Source organism: Rattus rattus, chromosome 3, assembly GCF_011064425.1.
Source record: "Rattus rattus isolate New Zealand chromosome 3, Rrattus_CSIRO_v1, whole genome shotgun sequence".
Lineage (NCBI taxonomy): Eukaryota > Metazoa > Chordata > Mammalia > Rodentia > Muridae > Rattus > Rattus rattus.
In genome coordinates, this window is record NC_046156.1 from 116,541,634 (window position 1) to 116,567,672 (window position 26,039).

Consider the following 26,039-nt stretch of genomic DNA (forward strand, 5'->3'; position numbering starts at 1 on the left):
AAAATAAAAGCAGAAAGTACAAAAAGAATCTATTCAAAAAAATTCATTAAAACTATATAAATATCTTAGTACATATTTATGTACATAAAACAACTAAGGAACTTTGTTCTAAGAATTCCAGAATACTTTAAGATTTCAAAATCAATCAATATTCTCTAGGATTTTAACAACTTCAGAACAAAGATTCAACAATCACCTGATGCTTGTAAAACAATATTTAACAAAATTCAAAATTTACCTATGATTAAAAACTCAGCAACCTGAAAGCGTCCACCTTATCAAATGGCTAATGAACAAGGAGCCTCAGCAGCCACCAGAGTCAATGTGCAACTCTGAGTGCACATCATGTGACCCCTTAAGATCAGGAGAGAAACACAGATGTCCACATTCAACTTCTGCTAAGCATCTGGCCAGACACCCTACTGAGGGCAAAGAAGCACCAAGAATAAAAGGTATATTAGTTTGCAAAAACAAAACAAGACAAAACACAAAACAACCCACCTCTAAATCTCAAAACTACAACAAAACTTCATTCACAGGTGACATGAATCCTAAGATCCCTACAAAGTAACTCCCTGAACCAGTGCATGTAAAAAAAGGTGGCCAACAGATTTAAAGTAATTGTAACATGATACAACATCAACAACAACAACAACAACAACAACAATGAATAACTGGAATGGAAATCTAAAACATTGTTATAATCCTATGAGAAATGACTACTTGAGCATAAACTTAAGTTGGTGTAGGGTTCCTTCTATACTAAGAACTCTCTAAATAAAAGAAAACCCAATAAACAAGAAATGTTTGTGACAAGACTATTAAAATATTTCCTCAAACTCACTTAAATAAAAAACAATTCCCCAAAAGTACCAGCTAAACTGTTCAGAGATAGCAACATTTTGATCCTAAATATTTATATGCACAAGCAAGTCAATGTGAATAATAATAGAGGAAATATAATATTTTGCAATGAATAATAAATTAAAAGATGAAAGTTGGAGGACACATATAAAGCTACAACTGTAAAAAAACAGCAGACTGTCAAAGAATAGAGCACAACAAAAAACCAGACAACCATCCACAAAAAAACCCAAACCAACAATTCCAAGTGTTAGCAAGTGTAAGAATATCAGAAACTTTTTCCCATTGTTCATAAGAACACATCAAAATTAAGTAATTCAGAAAGCAATTTTGTAATTTCTTACAGAGTTGATTCTTCTGTGACTCTTAATTCTTTAGTATTACCCTAGAAATTAAAAACTACACACTTACACAAAATCTGGACGTAAACATTTACAATACTATCCTTCATAGCAAAAGGGAAAGCAGTTTAAAATGCCCATGAACAAGTGTACAGATAAATTGACCAGAGTTGTACTTTTATAAAAACTGAAGTTCTTAGATGCACAGCAACAGAGACAGCCAAACTTCATGACGTGAAAAGAATCATTCTCAAGAGACTGTATACTGCACATATGCATCTCTGTGACACTACAGAAAAAGCAAATGGACCAGACCACTAGTTACCACAAATAGGAAGAAAAAGGGTGGTAGCACAAAGGAACTCTTTTCGAGTAAATAAATCAGTGTTCGCTGTAATCATGGGGCTGCCTCACTAACTATTTGTCAATTCTACAAAATTTAGTTCCCAGCTCTGTGACCATGGTCAGATTTCTTAAATATATATGTTCTTATTTGTAGGATCAGGTATTATAATGGTATGTAACTCATAAAGTTAAAAAACTAAAGTTGAATATGCCATACTTCAATGGTGAAAATAGCATTCAAAACAGAAAATGTATTTCTATATACTTGCATTACAGCCTTTACTTATAGCTAAAAAGAGATCTTCCAGTCAAGTTCATGGGCAATGGCTACAAAGGGAAGGGATAAGAACTCAGCTCAGCAACAAGAGACTGACACACCACATAAGCAAGCAGCTCTATAGCAGAACAACATTCTATTCTCTTTCAAAGACCTAATAAAAATTCCTGTAAACCTAACATTCAAGATTTTAATAGGTTTAAAAGAATGGGCATAATAAATATGAAGAATAATGTTCAATGTACTTAATACAAATAAAGGGTGTAAGGTATGATGTACATTAATTATCTAATCATAGTAATTATGTAATAATTTTATAAAATTATTAACAAGCATTTAAAATCTTGTATTTGGACATTATTACAGATCACTTTCTGTTCTGCTGTACTTTTGTTTTTCTATTTCCAAGACAGGACCCTTCCTGCCTCAGCCACATGATGCATCACAAAGCCTGGAACATTCTGCTGGATTTTAGAGGAAGTGTTGAAGTAGAAAATCATTACTAAATAATGAAGTATTTAACAATGAGAGTTCAAAAAGAAGAAGAAAAGAAACCACGAACACAGGAAACTGGACATAATTCTTCAAGTTTATAATGTTTGGATTTTGGGGGGGGGGTAATTGCTTAAAAAGTCTAGCCGTAACCATTTTTGAGTCATTAAACAGAAACTTCAATATAATTCTAAAGTGAATTATTAACTATCATAATTAAACACATAAAAAGCCATTAATTAGACATTCAAGGTTAAGCTTACACAACTAATTTTCATAACAAAATAAAGCCCCAACACATCTCTTGTAAAAAAAAAATATAATCTGTGTGTTAAAAACCATTTTTCTACAGTACAAGTTCTCACGGGAGTTGGTAGATGCTGTATGTTTAGCCTTCAGAGATTTATCAAATCTCTACACTAAGAGAACAAAACGGGGTAATTACTATTAACACAGTTTTAATGTTTATACTTCCATTTCTACCAACAATTAACTACCAGGAAGATATGTTTTTTTTTTTTTTTTTTTTTTTGTTCTTTTTTTTTTTTTTCGGAGCTGGGGACCGAACCCAGGGCCTTGCGCCTTCCTAGGCAAGCGTCACCACTGAGCTAAATCCCCAACCCAGGAAGATATGTTTTTTAAACATAATGTTTTTCTCCCATATTAAATGAATTTCTGAACTAAATGCATGTAAAATTAATAAATAGAAGGAAATACAGAGCTATCATTTCAAAATGATATTCTAAACGGTTTAAAGCTATCATTTGTGGAACACAAAAGAAACTTCCTTCTCAGCAACATTCCAGGACACTGCTTTTTCCTGCCCATCAGCAGACAGGACTGTACTTGTCTGGGAGCCACTCAAGTGTTTACACAAAGGCAGTTTTTCTGAATCATCTTATTGTGGACACAAAACAGGAGATGTAGTGATACTGCCTCCGGTTTATGTTAAATACAGTTTAGAATAAATGGTGTCTTTCCCTCAGAAGTTACCAGACTAACACTGAGGAAAGTTACCTATGACACTAGTAGACAACAACTGCCAGGAGAGGCTCTGGAAGAAAAAAACAAATACTACCAAAGAATCAGCTATATTTTCCAGAGCATTATACCGCATCCTCCAAAAAACTACCCCCAAATTCACAGGACAAAATAAAAAATGTCTATAATCACTTTAACAAAAAAGCTTAATAAAGGAAAAAATGCTAAGCTACAAAAGTTTTTATGTGAAGTGGTCACCTACCAAAACAAACAAACAAAATGTCAAAATCCAACAAATGGGCTTTATGTGCCAATCTCTTTTTTTTTTTTTAATTTAAGGGGAAAAAAAGGGACTAACCTTTTACAGCTAAATATATTTATTAAATTCCAACAGGTTTACTAAAAAGGAGCTTTGAATTTTGCTTATAAATGCATTATAAAATACAGTTCATGTCCTACATAGGACAACGTATAGAAATAAAAAGTTAATGCTTCATAAGCTAGCAGAACGAAATTTGCTTTGACTGCCCCCTGCTGATACAAAATTTCTACAATTACAAAAGAGGCAAGATAAAATTATAAAATTATGAGACTATCTTTCAAAAGAATTCTTCCTAATTGTTGGTTTCATAAAAATCCATAAGAAAACAAAACAGGTTTAAATATTTCAAGTTAACAAAATTTATGTGCTAGTAATAGCATTTAAATGTTTGTATCTTTGTCTTCATGCAGTGGGCAAATAGTCACATAACAGCTGATAACTGCGAATCACTCAAAGTGATTTGAGAGCTTCTGACTTCAAGTTCTTAGATAAAAAAAATAAATCAGCAAAGGATGAACAACTTTAGAACATCACTGACTGAACAACGTGGCAGAGAAGCAAGGGAGAAAACAAGAGAGTAGAAGGACCAAGTAAGAAAAACATGAGCAACGAAAACTTCGGGACAGAAACTGGGTAATGTCAGGAGTATTAAGTGTAGGTGACAGCTGATAAAAAGTAGTGAAAATGGTCTTCAAGTAAATAGGGAGGAAATAATCAAGTTCAGTATGTGCAGGATCCCTGACTGCTAAGGTAATGGAAGCAAGGACATTTTTGCCAATAGTGAGCTAGGATGGCTACACTTGAGCAGTCCAAAGAGGATTTTCAGTTCTTCAGCAGGCAGTGCTGTCTTCGCAGACATACATTTAGAAAGAAGGTTATAAAACAAAACAGAAGAAGAAAAACACAGTGTCAGAGAAATCATTTCAGAACAACCACAATAACCCTGGCAAAGAACTGAACCAGAACAATAGTTATGATGGGGAAGGAAAAAAAACGGGGTATGTTATGAACTAAAAATAAACCAGTGACCTGACTGGATTCAGATTTTTTGTCTAATTCCTGTATCATAATGACTAATAGCAAATTTAATTGCGATGGAAGAGCAGAGTTCACAGAACAGAGTACAATGTTACTGGAGCTTACTTTAGGGTTGGGTGGGCAGCGAGACTAAATTTTCTATAATCACTGGTGTCTTTGCAAGTATACTGTTAATACAGTTAGGAAAATGAAGTGTTTTTAAATGGACATAAGCTACAAAAAGTAAACATTGATTTATCTTAGAAAAAAGTGTCCTCAGTGGCAAAGGAAAGAGGAACACAACAAAAAGCAGGTTGGGCTGCCATGTTCTATAAAAGACATCATTGATAAAGAGCAATGATACACACACACACACACACACACACACACACACACACATTAATGGATAGTTAAATATCTGTACCTCAGACCTAAGTGTTTAAAATACTAGGTATTAGAACAAGCTTTAAATTTACTGGCTAAATGTGCATGTTCTTGCTTCTTTCACAGAGCATGGCCATGGCCATGTTCAGTCTAGTTTCTTTTTCTCTATGTTCTGAATTCTTCATTTGCCTCTGGAAATTCTCTCTCTTATTCACAATAAAACCTTCTCTTTAACCACACCATAGAACAAGCCATTTCAATAGTTTATTATGCTCCCTTGCATACAGAGATACCTAGCTTCTTGGATAGCTCAGATATTCATTAAAGTTAAAGCTGGTTCAAATGAATTCTGATTTACCAAGTATTTTAAAATTGGATATGTATATTCCTGCATAGTAAAAATTTTAACTTATTAAAAGTGTCCTCAAAATATTGTTATATTGTAATGTACCTATTACTGGTTATCTTCAATGCTTTTATTCCCATCTCTAAAGTTCATGACAAAATATACTCCTCTCAAATTTGGATCCACATGGGTGAGAGTTATGATCCATTCAAACAGATAGAACTCTCTGTTATCCTTAGGCTAACTTGATCGACTGTTAAAAACTTTTTGGATAACTGATAATATGATCACTTTAGCTTCTGTGCCTAACTTAAAATCAATCAGGGGTTAATTTTTACTCCAGGGTTATGTTAAGTCAAGAAATTGAAAGAAAATGTTTGTGCCCTGTGGTTTTTAGGGAATGGTCTTTTAAAACTGTATAATTATAAGATAAGGATGTTAATATTTGGGCTATAAAAATCAGACAACATACTTTTTGTATTTAAGTTTTTACTTTAATACAGCATACTTTTATTTAGCCTACCATTTGGACTAAATGATTCCCTATCATTAGTCTCCGTTGAAAGGGAAAATTGAATTTCAAAAATAGAAATAACTAAGACACATACGACTTATATGTGATACATAAACAATATGAACTATTTTAAATAGTTCAAACCTTTTGTGGTAACAGACATGTATAAGGGGAAGACAGTAACTTTTAAGCCATCCTGGGTTACAGAGCAACAGCCCATCTCAAAAACAAACCAAAATAGGACCCTCTTCTCTAATTTTTTTCATGTAACAGAACTTAAAGACTTACACAATTTAGTTCATTAAAATTATAGCTAGTATATAAAAGACTGATGTTTTCCCAAGGCAAAAATAAGTTAAGAACATGTAAGGCAGGTCTTTCTTATACTTACTACTGCTATGTGTTTTACGTACTAGACATATCAATGAACACAACAGATAACAATTCTTGCAAGTAGAATCAGATATCCTGTATGATAACAAGTAGTATAAGAGAAACACATTCGAATACAATTTAAAAGCAAGCATACAAACCAGGAGAACATGAGAGAGAAAATGGGTTGCAGCATCTACATGATGCCAGGCAACTGTTGGGCTCTTTTCCTAAAGAGTATCGCTATGTGAACATGTACCAGATCTTTACTAAGTATTAGCTTTCTACAAACTGTATTGTAACTGACAAAAAATGTTGAACATTTTTGTAGAGTATGCCTGGACTCCCTTCTATATAACCTCATTTACTGCATAGAACACACTGGTACTAAACAGGTATCTAGTAAATGATCTAATAATACTAAAAGCTTTAAGTGTTATGGTCCACAGAACTTCATTTTTTGGTTCAGGGACCAGAGACTATATAATTTAAGCTGTACAGCCTATAAAGTAACTATTCATTGCTGTTATGATACATGAAAACCAGATACAATGGCGTACAAATTCATGTGTCCGGACTTCCAAATGCCACAAGCATAAGTACCAAGGACAGGGGTGTCCCACTATCTACTCAGTTTTATACCTAGCTCAGTGCCCTTCGACTTCTATTAAAATTTCCTAGGAGTATAAAGAAAACATATTAGCTACTTGTAAGTTACAAATGCTTACTCTATTTTAATTGTCAAATATATAAAGTTAGAGAAATACAAAATAACCACCACACCCAACTTGACATTTCCCTCCCTGCCTTTGCCATACCTCATCTTTTCTCCTTTGCCCCAAACAGTACTCAGGTCATCAAGTAATATAAGGAGACTACCAAAACCACCATTATGGATTACAGATATGGATAGGTAAAAGATATACAAATATTAAGCATATAATCACTTAAAGCATTTTACAGAAGTTAAGAGTAAGCCTCATAAAGTTATTGTGCTAATTAAAATGTTAGGTCTTGGCCAATGTCTGAAAAAAGGGCAGAAACTCCATTAAAAAGGAAGCAAAAGGAGTGTTAACTCTTCAAATATAGAATAAGAGAAATTTTTTAAAAATCTAATAAATATAGTAAAATGTATCTTGTTCACCTTGCTCAGTGCTTTTTATGGTGCTCCCATTTCTAATTATATAAAATACACTAACCTGTCTTTATGCACTATCATAAATACTTTCCTGCACTTTAACACACAAAGTAAAGAGGATGCGATAAAAACAGACATCTAAAAGGCAATCTTAAAACTGGCTTACTGTTACAATTATTTTTTACAGTAATTTATTTCATTTCATTTCACGTGCATTTGTGGTTTTCCTGCATACATATCTGTGTGAGAGATCCCCTAGAATTGGTTACAGAAAATTGTAACCATGTGGGTGCAGGAAACTGAACCCTGATCCTCTGAAGAGCAGCCAGCACTCTTACCACTGAGCCATCTCTCCAGCCTGTGGATTTTCTTTTTTAAGAACAAATCACAACTCTGAGTAAGCCTGCCATAAAGTCATTTTATCAAGTCACTTTAGGTCACACATTTATTCTTGATCACAGACTGCTTAGTCATGGAAGGCAACACTGTTATTCAGTTATTGTGAGTTACCTGTCCTTCCTGTTCTATAAAAACCAGGTGATGATGACCTTGTAGTAAGGTAGTGTGGGAAAGAACAGGAAGATAATTTACATTACATTGAATTGCACCACAACATATAAAAATACAACCAAAGCAAGACTGAATGAGCTGACTAAAGTTACTGCTAAAAATCTCTAGACCAATACCTCAACAGCGCAGTGTAGAAGAACCTTCCTACTGAAGAGCTGAAGACCAGCTAGTATAGCTGGAAAGAAAGTGCCCTCCTAGTAGATAGAGCTTTGAACTAAGTAAGGCAGAGGTGATGTGAGGTCTGGGAAAAACTGCTGTCAAAGATAACCAAAGGTTTGGAGAGGAACTGAGGAGTACAAAGCCTTGCCTCCACCTGACTTGCTAAAATTTTCTTCCACTATTTCAATTTAAGATTTTATTTTTGTTCAAAAGTATTTTCTTACTGATGAAATTTATTGATATAATTTTATCTATTTATTACATCCTAATCTCTGTCCCTCCATTCCATCCTTCTCTCTTTTTGCCCTCCCTTTCTTTACTAAGACACGCCCCCATCCCCATATTTCCCTTTCCTGTCACATCAAGTCTCTATGATAAAATCTGTAGTATTAGAAAACTTAAACATTCTCAAGCAAAATCCAAGGATGTTGACAATATACATGGCTGGGTAATCAACTCAAATCCAAGTCAAAGGACGTTTATATGCTCTCAAAAAGGTCAGTATGCCGCTTTGCAGCAAATTCCCTAAGACTTCCAGATCTGCTTTTTTTTAAAGCTTTACTTATTTTTATTTTACATAAATGAGTGCTTTGCCTGCATGCATTAATGTATACCATATCACAAGAGGGCATAGGAGGTATTGCTGAACTATCTCTGTAGCCCAGCCACTCCAATCTAAATTTGGACACCACAGCCCTCCCTTTTCAGAATGTCAAAAAAAAAAAATCAATAAGTATACATTGGTGACTTTTGCATCTGTATTGTTTTATTTAGCCTACCATGATTACTCAATTAATCACTTCATTGCTTAACTTTCCCCTTTCCTAAAGTTCTCATCTTATGGCTCTCTAACTCACACAAATCTAAATCTCTTACATAAATTACACAATGCACACATCAACATGGAGGTTATCCATTGTTATTTCTGAAAGAAGAGCCACTTCCACTCATTTCCTTAGCATCTACTTTGGAACCTGCACTTGAAGCATTACAGGTGAGCATCACCATCTTGTGTCAGAGAAGAGTAACTGCAATACCAAATTGCCAGGAAGAAAGTAATGTAAGAATATCTGACCAAAAATTGATTTTTCTGAAAGATCACTAAAATATTGAAAAGTCTAGATCACTCACATTTTCTGACTACAGCGCATTAGATGTCTAAATATTCTAATTAACTGTACATATTAAAAGAAAATTTGTTTTATCATATGTTCACCAATACTTTTTCAAATGTTCCATAAACACTTAGTGAGTACCACACGGAAAAATGGCACTACATTACTATTAATATTGTATGAAGTTTGAAGTGCAGACAATCCTGAGAGCTCAGGGGAGAACACCACTTCTACTCACACTTCTGGCCAAACAGGAACTCGCCTAGAGCCCTCTAGACAAAGGGACCAAGGAGCAGTCAGGAAAATGATCCTTCCTGTCTCCATCTGCACCCAGAGCTGAAAGCCAGTCTCCAGGAACACTGACATACCTGAGAGTAGAGCAAAGACCACCACTTGTGCTGTGAGGGACCCATCTGGAGCCTTCAGGACACAAGAACCAAGAAGCAGTCTGGGAGAGGATACCTCCAGTTTCCTCCTGCACCCAGAGCTGACGCTATGACAAAGCTCTCTGTACCCAGATACTGCTGGGGAAAAAGCCTGTCTCAGAAGTGCTGACACACAGGCTTATATGAGGCACAAGTCACTGTAAGGGACAGCAAGACTAGCTAACACCAGAGACAATCAGATGGCAAGAGGCAAGCTCAGGAATCTAAACAACAGAAACCAAGACTACTTGGCATCATCAGAGCCTACTTCTCCCAACAAGCAAATACAGGATATACCCAAACACACCAAAAGAACAAGATATGGATTTAAAATCGCATCTCACTATGATAGAGGACCTTAAGAAGGAAATTAATAAATTAATAAAGAAATACAGGAAAACACAGGTAAATAGAAGCTCTTAAAGATGAAACACGAAAAATCTGTTAAAGAATCTGTTAAGGAAAACACAACCAAACAGGTGAAAGAATTGAACAAATAATCATCCAGGATCTAAAAATAACAATAGAAACAATAAAGAAATCAAAAAGGGAGACAACCCTAGAGATAGAAAACCTAGGAAAAAGATCATGAGTCACAGACATGCAAGCATTATCAAAAGAATACAGGGCATAGAAGACAGACTCTCAGGGGCAGAAGATACCATAGAAAACATTGGCATAACCAACAAAGAAAATGTAAAAAACAAAAACCTCCTAACCCAAAACATCCAAGAAATCCAAGACACAATGAGAAGATCAAATCTAAGGATAACAGATATAGAAGAAAGTGAAGATTCCCAAATTAAAGGGCCAGTAAATATCTTCAACAAAATTATAGGAGAAAACTTCCCTAACCCAAAGAAAGAGATGTCCATAAACATACAAGAGGCCTACAGAACTCCAAATAGATTGGAACAGAAAAGAAATTGCACTTGTCACATAATAGTCAAACCACCAAATGCACAAAACAAAGAAAGAATATTAAAAGCAGTAAGGGAAAAGGTCAAATAATATATAAAGGCAGACCTATCAGAATTACAACAGACATTTCAACAGAGACTATGAAAGCTAGAAGATCCTGGGGAGATGTCATATAGACCCTAAGAGAACACAAATGCTAGTCCAGGCTACTATATCCAGCCAAATTCTCAATTTACATAGACGGAGAATCCAAGATACTCCATGACAAAATCAAATTTACACAATATCTTTCCACAAATTTTGCCCTACAAAGGATAACAGATGGAAAACTCCAACACAAGAAGGAAAACTATACACTAGAAAAAGCAACAAAGAATTCTAATTTCAACTAACCCAACAGAAGAGAGTCACACCAACATAAGTCCACTTCTAACAACAAAAATAATATGAAACAACAATCACTCTTCCTTAGTATCTCTTAACATCAATGGACAGACTCAATGCCCCAATAAAAAGATATAGAATAACAAACTGGATAAGTAAATAGGACCCAGCATTTTGCTGCATACAGGGAACAGACCTTAGTGCCAAAGACAGACGCTATCTCAGAGTAGAAGGCTGGAAAACAATGTTCAATGCAAATAATACTAAGAAACAATCTGGAATAGCCATTTTAACATCGAATAAAATTGACATTCAAACAAAAGCTATTAAAAAAGATAAGGAAGGACACTTCATATTCATCAAAGAAAAAATGCACCAAGATGGACTCTCAATCCTGAATATCCATACTCCAAATGCAAGGGCACCTACATTCACACATTGCACCTCACACAATAATAGTAGACTTCAACACCCACTCTCATCAATGGACAGATCATGGAAATAAAAACTAAACAGAGACACGGAGAAAATAACAAAATTAAGAACAAATGGATTTAATAGGTATCTATAGAACATGTCATCCTAAAACAAAAGAATACACCTTCTTCTCAGCACCTCATAGTACCATCTCCAAAACTGACCATATAACCAGTCACAAATCAGGCCTCAACAGATACAAGAAGACTGAAATAATTCCATGCATCCTATCAGATCACCATGGACTAACAATGGTCTTCAATAACAACAAAAAGCCGACATACACATGGAAGTTGAACAACACTCTACTCAAGGATAACTTGGTCAAGGAAGAAATAAAGAAAGCTAAGACATTTTAGAATTTAATGACAATGAAGGCACAACATACCCAAACTTATAGGACACAGTGAAGGCAGTGCTAAGAGGAAAACTCATAGCTCTGAATGCCTCCCAAAAAAAAAAAAAAAAAAAAAAAAAACCTGGAGAGAGAATGTTAGCAGCTTGACAGCACACCTAAATATAGTAAAAACAATATACAATATACAACAAACCAGTAGCTAACATTAAACTAAATGTAGAGAAATTTAAAGCAATCCCACTAAAATCAGGAACTAGACAAGGCTGCCTACTCTCTTCCTACTTATTTAATATAGTACTAGAAGTCCTACTGAGAACAATCAGACAACAAAAGGAGGTCAAAAGGATACAAATGGGAAAGGAAGAAGTCAAAATATTACTACTTTCAGATGACATGATAGTATACTTAAGTGACCCCAAAAATTCCACCAGAGAACTCCTAAACCTGATAAACAACTTCACTGAAGTGGCTGGGTATAAAATTAATGCAAACAAATCAGTAGCCTTCCTCTACTCAAAGGATAAACAGGTTAAGAAAGAAATTAGGAAAATGACACCCTTCACAATAGTCACAAATAACATAAAATACCTTGGTGTGAATCTAACCAAGCAAGTAAAAGATCTGTATGACAAGAACTTCAAGTCTCTGAAGAAAGAAATTGAAGAAGATTGCAGAGGATGGAAAGATCTCCCATACTCATGGATTGTCAGGATTAATATTGTAAAATTGGCCATCTTGCCAAAAGCAATCTACAGATTCAACGCAATCCCCATCAAAATTCCATCTCAATTCTTCATAGAGTTAGAAAAAGCAATTTGCAATTTCATTTGGAATATCAAAAAACCCAGAATAGCGAAAATTAACATAGACAGGCCTCAACAATAAAAGAACTTCTGGGGGGAATCATTATCCCTGGCCTCAAGCTGTATTACAGAGTAATAGTGATAAAAACTGTATGGTATTGGTACAGAGACAGATAGATAGACCAGTGGAATAGAATTGCAGACCCAGAATGAACCCACACACCTAAGGTCACTTGTTCTTTGACAAAGGAGCTAAAGCCAGTGGAAAAAGAGGTAGCACTTTCAACAAATGGTGCTGGTTCAACTGGAGGTCAGCATGTACAAGAATGCAAATCGCTCCGATCTAATCGCTGTGTACAAAACTCAAGTCTAAATGGATCAAAGATCTCCACATTAAATCAGATACACTCAAACTAATAGAAGAAAAAGTGGGGAAGAGCCTTGAAAACATGGGCACTGGGAGAAATTTACTGAACAGAACACCAATGGCTTATGCTCTAAGATCAAGAATTGACAAATGGGACCTCATAAAATTGCAAAGCTTCTCTAACCAATTGGAAAAAGATCTTTAACCATCCAACACCCAAGAGAGAGCTAATATTCAATATATACAAAGTACTAAAGAAGTGAGACTCCAGAGAGTCAAATAACCCAGGGCTCCAATTGCATATGTAGTAGAAAATAGCCTTGTTGAGGCACCAGTGGAAGGGGAAGCCCTTGGTCTTGCCAAGGTTGGACCCCCACTGAAGAGGAATATGGGGGGCAATAAGGGGGATATATAGGGGATATATATATATATATATATATATATAGGATATATGGGGGAGGGGGAGGAGAGGGAATGGGGGCTTATGACAGGAAACTGGGAAGTGGAATAACATTTGAAATGTAAAGAATAAATCTAATAAAAAATTTTTAAAAATGGGGTACAGAGCTAAACAATGAATTCTCAGCTGAGGAATGTCAAATGGCTCAGAAGTACCTAAAGAACTATTCAACATCATTAGTCATCAGGGAAATACAAATCAAAACAAGCCTGAGATTCCACCTCACACCAGTCAGAATGTCTAAGATAAAAAAAAAAACCTCAGGTGATAATAGATGCTGGTGAGGATGTGGAGAAAGAAGAACACTCCTCCATTGTTGGTGGGATTGAAAGCTGCTACAACCACTCTGGAAATCAGTCTGGAAATTCCTCAGAAAATTGGACATAGTCCTACTTGAGGACCCAGCTATACCTCTCCTGGGCATATACCCAAAAGATGTTCCAACATACAACAAAGATACAAGTTCCACTATGTTCTTAGCAGTCTTATTTATAATAGCCAGAAGCTAGAAACCCAGATGTCCTTCAACAGAAGAATGGATACAGAAAATGTGGTACATCTACACAATGGAATACTATGCATCTATTAAAAATGATCACTTCATGAGATTCATAGGCAAATGGATGGAACTAGAAAATATCCTGAGTGAGGTAACACAATCACAAAAAAACATACATGGTATACACTCACTGATAAGTGGGTATTAGCCCAAAACTCGGATTACAAAATTATATGAAGCTCAAGAAGGAAGACCAAAGTGTGAAGCATTAGTCCTTAAAAGAGGGAACAAAAATATCCATAGGATACATAGGATACAGAGACAAAGTTTGGAGCAGAGACTGAAGGAATGGCCATTCAGAGCCTGCTCCACCTGAGGATACAGCCCATATACATATAGCCTCCCAATATCCAAACGCCCAGACAATATGGCTGATGCTAAGAAGTGCATGCTGACAAGAGCCTGATATAGCTGTCTCCTGGGAGGCTCTTCCAGAGCCTGACAAATACAGAGGCGAATGCTCACAGCAAACCATTGAACTGAGAATGGGGTCCCCATTCAAGGAATTAGAGAAAGGATTGAAGGAAGGAGCTGAAGGAGCTCGCAACCCCATAGGAACAACAATGACAACAACCAGAGCTCCCAGGGACTAAACCACTACCCAAAGAGAGACCCATGGACCCAGCTGCCTATGTAGCAGAGGATAGCCTTGTTGGGCATCAATGGGAAGAGAAGCCCTTGGTCCTATCAAGGTTGGACCCCCAGTGTAGGTAAATGTCAGGGTGGGGAGGTGGGAAAAGGTGGGTGAGTGGGGGAACACCCTCACAGAAGAAGGGAGTAGGGAGATGGAATACAGGGTTTATGGACAGGAAACAGGGAAAGGAGATAACAATTGAAATGTAAATAAAAAAAAATTTCAGTAAAAAAAAAGGGCTGGAGAGATGGCTCAGCGGTTAAGAGCACCGGACTACTCTTTCAGAGGTCCTGAGTTCAATTCCCAGCAACCACACGGTGGCTCACAACCATCTGTAAAGAGATCCGATGCCCTCTTCTGGTGCATCTGAAGACAGCTACAGTGTACTTATATATAATAAATGAAAGTAAAAAAAAAAAAAATTCCAAACTAATTCAACTAACAGTTCTAAAATAATCAACATAAGTCATTCTTATATTTTTTATATAAAACAGTCAAGGTATTCTTGTATCGGCAAGCACAATTTTGTTTTTCCACAACCACCATCTTAAGAATAATTTAGTGCTTTCCCCCCTTTTATGATACTCTTACAGTTAAAAAGAAAATGTTACACTTCTACCTATGGATAACATTTGCTTTCTTTACTACGTGTTCAAAGGAAACTTGTAACAATAAGAATGGACAGGAAGGTAGTATCCAAAAGGAAAACAAAACCAACTATCTTATAACTACAATGAAACTAAAAGCACAAGCTTAGCTCTCTTAACACCCTTTTGGGTAGCAACTGGAATGCTATTTATTATTATCAGTTCCTGAAAAAAAGTTAAAACTGTAGAGTTTAATGACATAAGATTGTCTAACACATTTTTAAATGATATAGAAAACTAATAGGTTGAATTAGTTATTAGGAAAACAGAAGCTAAGTTCAGGCACGTCTCCCCAGTTGTTCCACCACTGGTGTCTCTTGTCAATTTTAGGCTATTCTACTACTTATCGAAGCAACTGTTCTGATCCTGGCCATCCTGGTCATATGGTACTTGAATTTTGCTGTTTGACTATGTAAAGACTCTGTGGTGATACTGTACATTTTTTTTAAAGCATACGTACCTAAAGTAACCAAGGTTTGGGAAGGGCTCCAGAATTATAGCAAAAGGCTTAAAGAAGAAAATAAAACATCTCACACCTGTAATTCTATCACATGGAATATTGAAGCAGAAAGTCTGAAGCCAGTTTAAGTTAGAGAGTTACACAGTGAGCTCTGTGTCATCTGGGACTGTGGAATAGGACCCTTACTAATAATGTCTTATCAAACTAAACACTGGAAGATGGAAATATCTCACACAGTGTCTAAATATTTGGAAATGACTGGTTTATTGAAATTATTATATATTACATAGATCCAATTTAGTAATCCCTTTCAAAATTCGATGAGATTCTTCACAAAAATTAAAACAAAATCCATTTGAAAGCACAAAATACTCCAAATAGTCAAAGCAATTTTCAGCTGAAAGAGCAATCGCTAAAGGTATCGGAATACCTAGCTTCAAATTGTATCTCAGACAAAACCAATGTGGTACCGGAAGAATAACAGACAAACAGAACAGAAGATAATATAATAAAGAGCCCCCAAGGAAACTCATGCAGCTACAGTCAAATGACTTTTGAAGAAAGTGCCTCAAACATCTATTGGAGGAAAGTAGCCTTGTCAATAATTGATGCTGGTAAATCTGATTTGGAAGAAAAAGGTAGGGAAAAATTATGTAGTTACACTAAAATCTCAAAAAATTAAATACATAAATGAAATCAAGACTGAAGATTTAACACTCTGAAAGTACAAGGATGGGGAAGGTAATGTTTGAGACATAATATGTAATTACTTTGTGAAAGGGTATAAACAACTTAGAAAGTAACAATAAAAAATAAAGAAATAGAATTAAATAAAATTTAAAAGCTGCATAAAAATAATCATCTCAATGATGGAGCAGGCTGCAGAAAATCTTTGCCAACTATAAATCAGAGAACAATAAAATTCATAAAGTTAAAGAATTAAAAAAATTACTCATCTCCCAAATCAATCAATAAGTGGCCAATTTGAATGGAACAGAGAGTTTTCAAAAGGCCAGTAAGTACATTAAAATAATCTTAAATATCCTTAACAAGGAGGGAAATGCAAATCAAAACTAAACTGAGGCTTCACTACATACCAGTTAGAATGGCAACCATCAAGAAAACTGCAAATGCTGAGAGGACAAAGGCAAAAAAGCGCACTTAAACCCTGCTGGTGGGAATGTCCAAGTAGTGTAGGCCACTTTGGAAATCAGTATCCAGGCTTCAAAAAACTAAAATCAGAACTAACATATAACCTTTCTTCACTCCTGGGAATATACCTAAAGAACCCAAACCAGCTCAGAAAAAGCTATACATACATCCTAGTTAATTAAGGTTTCTTTTGCTATGGTGGAACACCATGATCAAAACAACTTGGGGAAGAAAGGGCTTATGCTTCCAAACTACTATTCTTGATATTAAAAATTCAGGACAGAAACTCAAACAGGGTAGGAACCTGGAGGCAGGAGCTGATGCAGAAAACATGAAGGGGTGCTGCTTGCTCCTTTTGTCTTGCTTTGCCTGCTTTCTTATAGAACCGAGGACCACCCACCCAGGAATGGCAACCGATATTTGTTCCTGGATTCAGAACCTTTATTTGAATGAGGAAGTCTTTAAGGATCTCATCATCACATTCTATACTACTTGTTAAAATTCAGTGCTACCTTTCACACCAATCTCTGAGATGTTCAGCACTGATCCAGGTCTTCACAAAAGTTCGGACCTCAGGTAGCTTGTATAAACACAGCCAGCAGCAAGAGGAAGAAAGTCCTCTTACCTGCATTTGTCCAAGAGCCTTCACCATAAGGCCAAATGTTAACTAAATAAGTGTTCATCTAATAGCAAGGATCCTTCTTATCTTCAAATGGGTTTTTTAAAAATCACAATTTAAAAAGCACACACACACACACACACACACACACACACACACACACACACACACACACAAAGTTAGGTCCATACTGGGAGAAAAGAATCCATTATTATTTTCATTCTAATATAGTAAAGTGATGGCCATGATAGCACTTCTACAAAGTTATGGTAGGTGACCTAATTTTATTGAGTATGAAATACATTTACCATGGCAAAGATGAAAATCCTATACCATTTTCCTAAAGTCTAAACTAGATAGAAAAAAAAACTTAAATAGTTAATGTTCAAGTGAAATACACTGAAAGTTTCTGGCAGCAGAGGGGACAAAGGAACATTGGAGAGCTACAAAATACTTGCATTAACAGGGTAGTTCCCTAAGTGGACGTGGTCCCAGGCATTCTCTCCATTTCTCCTTGTAATTGAGATAAAAGGGTATGCTGTCCTGAGTTAGGAAGAAGCTGGCTAGTCCAGTCCAATCCTAGTTCTTCACACAGAAAAGGACATCCTCCAACACTCCACTGCACTGATTACAGCTGCCTGAGAATGGAACCGGGACCAGATTTTTCAAGTGCCCTACACAGCAGTACAAACAGGTCATGTATAGTCAAAACTTGATCTGGAACTTTCCTGAACCTTGAGAGATTGGTTCACTAAGAACATGAAGTTTCTGTTGTCCATATTTAAAAATTAGTAAATTTGAAGTAGGTAACAAAACAGTAAAACCATTCACGTTGCCTGGCATCTTTTTTATGAAAAACTAAAGAAGCAATGCAACAAAAACAAACTTAAAAAAAAGATATAAATCCAATAACCTGCTTCTTGGTTTTACAACATACATATCATTTTCTTTCTTACCTTGTCTATTCTATCTGGGCGATTAGTAGCTGCCAAAACTGTCACATTTTTTAGCTGTTCAATTCCATCCATTTCCGTTAACAGCTGAGCCAAAACACGGTCTGCAACATTCCCGGCACCTGAAGAACTGGTATTTTGAAAAAGGTTTTAAAAATCTTCTTTTTATCCCCCTAAATACCACATTTAATATTTTAAAATTTCTTTATAAGAAAACAATGTATCTGATTGCAAATGTATGCCTGACAACTCATTAGTAACTGAATTATATCAAAAATTATATCCAGATAATTTCCTCTCCTAATCATCAACATGCTGATTTTTTTCTCTAACACTAAAATGGTAAATGAAAATTGAACTGGAAAGTGAGACATAAAGTTATTCCAACCAGTTCATCAAACACACAAAGAATTAAAATGAGTCAAAACTTACGTCTGCTACATATTGACAGGAATAGGCAGGAAAAGAAATGTATATAGTATGATATAGACTCAGAGGAAGGCTGAATTACATGCTCAGAATTTTTCTGCATATCACACAACAAAAGAGAAGTCACTAATATTTCTAGATACATGGAAATTATCAAGCATTTAAAAAATACAGCAAGCAGGCAGATAGTTGGTGTCATTCTAATTTCTTGCTGGGCAACATTCACAATCACAATTTTTTCAGATCTATGCAGACTTGTGAATTACTTACTCTGTGAAATGAAAAAGCATTCACAGAGATATTCAGTGAAATATGCTTGAAAGGGATAGAAAACAATACAGGGTTTTTCTCTACCATGGGATGAATGCTACCTTTACCTTACTTAGCTCCTGTGACAGAGCACCCTGTATAACCAGCGTGCAGCATAATTACTGACAGGACTCAGATTTCAACATACAGTACAAGCTCCAAAACTCGACTGACTATCCACAAGACAGATCCTCTTATCCACAACTTTCAAGTGGACATGAGGTGTTTTATGTAATTGCTCATTCCAAGTTTTAATTTCCAGTGGTCCTGTGCAGTATTTAAGCTCTCCAAGATCAGAGAGTATATGGAGAACCTAAGGCCTAATCCCTAGAGAACAGCCGACCATTAGGTAAATAGATCTGCTACCTAAGTAAACTTTTAACATTTTAAATAGTCTTTATTTTTCACAACAATCTATATAAAATAACCTTTTCAAGAGTCTTTAACAATGAAATTATCAAAGATACTTTGAGTTCATAAATACTAGATGAATAAAGTTAAAGCAACCCCCCACAAAATACCCAAATGTCAATCAATAAAACTTACAAATTAAAAAACAATAGAAAAATCAATATAGTCAAACGTAGTTAAAAAAAAAATCAACAACATCCGTACACATACATTAATAATAAAACAAAACCCACTTAGGTATTCTGCCACAGTATACCAAATAGATTAATTATTTTAAAAATTAAATACAACATGGAAGGGCTCAGCACAGTACTTAGCACAAATTACCAAAAGGCAGCAGTTATAGACACCATCATTATAATTATGACTCTCACTCACTTCCTTTAAAGATACCACAAGGAACGGAAATGGAGTCTGGCCCATAAATATTTTCTGTTTTTCAAAAAGATATGGATATGGCTAGAGATACAGATTAGCAAGAGTGTTTGTCTTGCATACCCAAACCTTGGGTTGATCTTCAGAATACACAACCCTTCAAACACATTAAACAAACAAACAAACAAACAAACAAACAAAAAAACCAGGAGATGAAAAAGAGGAAGAGAAGGAGTAAGGAGTAAGATGCAATGGCAAAGTGAACATAACTGAAGGTTTTCAGAATCTCAGAAATAACACAGATTGGGACAGATTCATTCAAATCAATTGTCAGTTCCCTACAGAGCCTTCATTACAACATAGTAGAAAGTATCCCTTCATCTTGCTAATGGAAACCATCAATCTCATACTATAAACAGCTCCTCTGACCTGTTTGGTAACACCCAGGCATGACTGGAATGATCAGCCTATATCCAATATAAGACCAAAAGCCCCTTGTTACTAGGTGTTTAAGTAGACCATATATTTGTCATATACTTACAGAGTTCTTTACATTTAATCTTATACTTTATTTCATGTTCAAATACAGTATCTTGGCTCCTTATGAGTTTTCAAGGCATGACTTATTTTGGATAGTATGATTTACTTACATATTTTTCAGAAAGTCTTACAATGTAAAAACGATTTAAAAAAAAATCCCTCCAAACCTGACAACATATTTTCAATAGCACTTTATAAGACTGTATACTTAGATACAAAAATACTTTACCCAGGAAATAAACTGTATTAAAAAAAAATCCCTACTCTTTTGGCTTCTTGGATCTATACCAACAGTTCTCCTCACTTAATTAAAAAATGAAATCTTGGAGGATCCTGGGGTTAGTTGTGTTTTTTGTTCTTTTTTTTTTTTTTTTTTTTGAAAGGAACTTAAATTTTCAGAAGGAGAATTATACATAGCATCTGTATGTGATGATTCAGGATTATAACCTATAAGCTATTAGATTGGTCCACACATAACATTTGGACCTAGTAACTTGAGTACTTATCAACTTATAAACAAACAAAAAGCAGTATTAGATTTCTCTACTGAAAAAAAGTATTTAAGTGTAAAAGAATGGCCCTTGAGCATAAAGTAATATGCTTTAAAGTCTTTTCTACAAAATGAATTAGTACTATTCATAATTAGCAGCCATCTTTTTCAAAGTATTTTCTCATCAGCCTAAGAAGTGTGGTGTTCCAGTTGAAAAAAAGTGAAAATTTTAAGAGCATGTGCCCTGTTCTTATGGAGGACCTAGTTTCAGCTACCAGTACCGTTGTCAGGTGGCTTACAACTGCTTGTAACTCACATGCACATACACACACAGACGCAAGCGCGTGTACACACACACACACACACACACACGCGCGCGCGCGCGCGCGCACGTACAAATACACATACACATAACTAAAAATACAAATAAATGTTTTTAAAAAGAAGCATAACCTTTATTCCCTTGCTACCGTTTCTCAATTCTTCTTTTACTAGTAGCTATATACAAAGAACACCAATCACCTGTGTATCCTTAGCACAAATGACAAGGTTTTCAGTTCAGGCTTATTACTTCTCAATTTAGTTTGCACAAAAACGTCTGGCTCTTTTCATTGCTCTTATTTTGTTGTTCAGCTTTGCTTAGCATTCTAATTATTTTGAGCCCACTGTCAGGGTGAATTACTGCAAAGCTTCTAAGATTCTTTATTAAAAAAAATTATAAATAGAAAATCTATTTACCAATAACATGGTATGCCAAAATACCATGAGCATAAGCTGGACTTTTCCCTCAAGTACCAGACTGAATAAAAATAAACAGCCCCTTTTACCCTGTAGCCTTTATTCTTACTATTAGTCAATATTTGATTATTCTATTGTGTACCTATGTGCACTGTGCTGGATACCTGCAAGAGGATGAAAGAAACATTATGGCTCTCTTGAGGACTTGGTTAATTGTAATGTACGAAACTGATACATTAAGCAAGCTAAGTATGTGTCCTATCAGATCCAAAATCTCATAAAACTATACTATTACGTACAGGAAACCATTTAGTATTATTAATTACAGCATATATGTTAAGAAATTTACTATTGATATCTCTTGTTACATCCACAAAGGAAAAGATAACTACCTAATTACTATTTGTTATAGAAACAAATGGTGGTTTAATGTTAAAATTAAGAGGGGAATTCTACTAAAACATACCAATACCAAAACGCTACTTTTGTGCTCAATGTTCCTCAGCCGTAACTTATTAATGCATGTGACCAATGAATCTTCCTTAGTGAAGCCTCCCTCCCCCGACTTATCTTTGATGAATATATTAAATAATATCTTTGGGAAATGATAGTTTGCATGTTTCTTCACTTTGTATTACAATATTTAGAAATGCTGATATGTAAACATTCCATGTGCATTTACATTTAAATAACATTTAGTATGAACTAATGATGTCTAGTATTGTGCTGAAATAAAGAGAAAATGTAAAAGAAAAAGGGGGGGGAGTCTTCGACACTGATTATATATATAATTTTTGTTCTTTATTTCCACATAGCCATTGAGACCTAGTTTGCAAATAACTTGGTGAAAACATTTCATAGGCCTTGAAAACATCCTGGTTAACTTTGAAAAACATTAGTAGGAAACCAAAACTATAAAACTGACATCCTAAGAAATCAGAGCCAAAAAGCTTAAACACAAATATTTAGTTATATACAAATATTTAAATCACTAAAATATAAAATTTTACTATCTGCTAGAGAAAGGCAAACAGCATTAAAAAGCATTCAGCAACAAAAAATACTGAAGTCAGACACTTCTAATACAGTAATTCCTCTTTCCTTTCACAAGTCAAAACCTCTGTCCAAATTATTCTCAGAAAACATACAATGGCATGAGAAATTTAACATAATCAAAAGAATAATATTAAAACACAGAATAAAACAAACTGGCAAATCATACCATCGATGTGGCTAGCCAATCATTTTTTTTTTTCCACTATTACTTACTGGGGATATCTTTGCTCTACAGCAACAGAAAACTAGATGAAAAAGAAAATAATAGTTTACTAACTAATCTTGTCATAGAAATCTTGTCATTTGTTGAGCCAGAAATTTGGTTCAAGGGTAGAGCCCATGCACAGCAAGTGCAAACTCTTGGGGTAATCCCCAGAACCAAAAGAAAAAGGGCAGAAATGATGTATTTTCAAAGAAAGATGACTAGCGTGATTATTATGGCAATTTCTGAAAAACTGACTATATCACAGTAATAATACATTTGAAGTATTCTAGTACTTAGAACCCTATGAGCATCTTGATAGCAAGGGTCATCAAGCAAATTTAAAGAAAATTTTCTAAAATTCACATCATTTTCAGCCCAATTTTATAGATAATTTATCTTTTATTTTATTGTGAGACATTTATTCTAAGGAACTCTAAAAATCTATAAAATATCTTTTTTCCTCTCCCAAAAAGTTTTTTATATTGAAGAGAGATCTTTCTGTTTTAACACAAAGCTAGAAACATGAAAATAAGATTTTTGTGTGGGTCATATAGCAGCAGCTTTTATAATGTTCTATTATACCAAATAATTATATTTAATTCAATTTTGTTTTCACCTTTAACTAAATATTTTTATCATTACTATTACTTCTAGTATGTAGCACTAAAAGACCTTTGTAGATAAACTGAAAGTTAACTCAAATGCTTCAATTGCTATCCAGTTGTATAGGAAATGATTATACAAAGTGATTAGATGAAATAAATGGGTAAAGGAGAAGTTAACTGCACAGATATAAAAATAATTTCTAGAAAAAATTGTTACAGATTACTTTTGCATAAAATATTAATGCTATTATTGAATATGCTAATATTTAACGTTTCTTACCTGCCCCTTTCAACAGCCAAGGCATCAAGTTCATCAAAAAAGATAATGGAAGGTGCCACTGCTCTTGCTTTACGGAATACCTAGTGAAAGAGTAACAGAGCAGACCAGATTAGCAAATGCCTGAAAAAAAAAAAAAAATCACAAAGCTAGTTTCCTATTGAAAACCATTTAAAATCAAATCTATCATACAGAAAACTACCAGCCTGTGATTTCTTCATGTACACCTTTAACAGGTGTACAAAGCAATATAGTAATTTAAAAGTAATTTCTTTAGTGGTCAATAGACTAAAAATAAATATAGTTCAGGAGGGAGACCAGTGATCAGAGAAATCCCATTAAAACCCAGCTCCACCAAGTGCTATGTGAGCTTCAGCAGACAAATTTACTTATCCAGACCTCAATTTTCCACATTCAGAAAATGAAGGCAGTAATAATACGGAGCTCAGAAGATAAGGAAATGAGTAACAAACAATGTATAAAACATTTGGCTTGATACCTGGAACTCAAATAATATATACTATCATAAAACATTAAAATAGCTATATAAAATGCTCATATTTCTCACAATCATACTTGTTTTAAGAATGTATACTAAAATGTTTAGACAAAACCTAGGCAAGAAAAAGTGGCCAGATCTCATAGGACTGTGGATGGCTTGTCCACAAGCCAAGGAAAGCACTAAAGTCAGTCAGCGTTTACCTGAAGAACAACCTAAGGAAGGATGTGTGGAAATAAGCTTGGAAGAAGGCAGCACGGGCAGAAAAGCATCCAGATATGTATCTCTTATAACTATTCCATTATTTCTGTTCATGTGTTACATGATCATGAAGATAAAGGTGCCAGTTCAAATATTAGTAAATACTGCCTTTCTTTATGCTGTCATTATCAACTAATACTTTAAAAATAGTATCATTATCTACACTTTAAAACAGAAATGACAAAACATGATTTTAAATAAATTCTTGCAACAAAACATTCGAATCCCGTCCTTACAAACACCCCATGTCTATTCGTGTGTTCTTGTCTTACAGAGTTTCTATGAACATGTGGGACACTGTGTGAGGCAGGTGAGCATCTGTTTAGGAAAATCATGGCATGTGATCAAATGGTGACTCTAGTTGCCCTAACTTGGCCCAACAGCTAGAATGAAGAAGCATTAATAGACAGGAAGTAGAATTAAAAGTCTGACTTTAAAAGTCAGCTGACAGAAAGAAAATACATTGACTAAACCACTAAGCAAAAGTAAGGTCAAGTCAGTAAGATGGAAATTTTCAAATATGAGGCTTAGTCATGATAAAAAACTATCTAATGTAAAGGCTTAAAATCCCATACATAGATTTACTGCCCTTCATAAAGACAAATATTTCGTTCACTTACAGGAAAAAAGTAGAAAAAGCTAGTAGTTCTTAAAAGTAATTTTGGATAAAAATAAAAGTTAGGATAGTATGATAGATAAGAACAAACACAAAATTGCATTTTAAATAATAAAATAGTATTTGCTTGCAGAAGAATCAGACCACTTTCCATTACCCAAATTTAATAGAAACTACATAGAAGGATAGAAGAGTGCTTCTCTCATGGTATAAACTTCTTACCTCTCTAACTGCTCTTTCAGATTCACCAACATACTTATTCATTAATTCAGGCCCCTGCAGAGAAAAAAACAAAAAACAAAAACAAGGGTCAATGACTTTATACAGTCAACTATTATTTTCTTTTTATAAAGGAAGGAAATATACAAAAAAGAAAATAAGCAAATGAAATCATTTATTTAAATTAATTCCCTTAGCATGCTTACTTCCTTTGGGTGTTATGTACACCTAAAAGATTAAGGCCAAATGTTGTAAAGCCACAAATCAATATTGAAGGTTGTAACTAAACATGTTTTATAACAACTTGTTCTCTACCTATTATCCACTTGTGGACAGTTTTATGACACACCAGGCATGGTGTAGGCACCAAAGACAGAACAAGCTAATTTACAAGACCTACAAAGAAGTCACACCTGTAGATTCCTAAGCCCATTCACATCTGTTTATTAGTTTATACCTAAATCTTTAGATTAATAGCCCTATCAGATAAGAAGTGAAGCCATCAAAAACATTCTTCTTACAGTTCTATGATAAACTCTAAAAACTAAGCAAA

General features: G+C 34.8%; 1 protein-coding gene across 4 annotated transcripts in view; it reads right to left on the bottom strand.

Moving 5' to 3' along the window:
• Nucleotides 1-26,039, bottom strand: part of Spata5 (spermatogenesis associated 5) — a 204,279-nt gene that overhangs the window by 132,714 nt on the left and 45,526 nt on the right. For all 4 annotated transcript variants that reach the window (XM_032898480.1, XM_032898481.1, XM_032898483.1 and 1 more), the window contains exons 12-14: nt 25,490-25,543; nt 23,895-23,974; nt 18,460-18,586 (exon numbers count right to left, since the gene is read on the bottom strand). In XM_032898480.1, the coding sequence (XP_032754371.1) occupies nt 18,460-18,586; nt 23,895-23,974; nt 25,490-25,543 (261 nt within the window). The remainder of the gene's footprint in view (nt 1-18,459; nt 18,587-23,894; nt 23,975-25,489; nt 25,544-26,039) is intronic.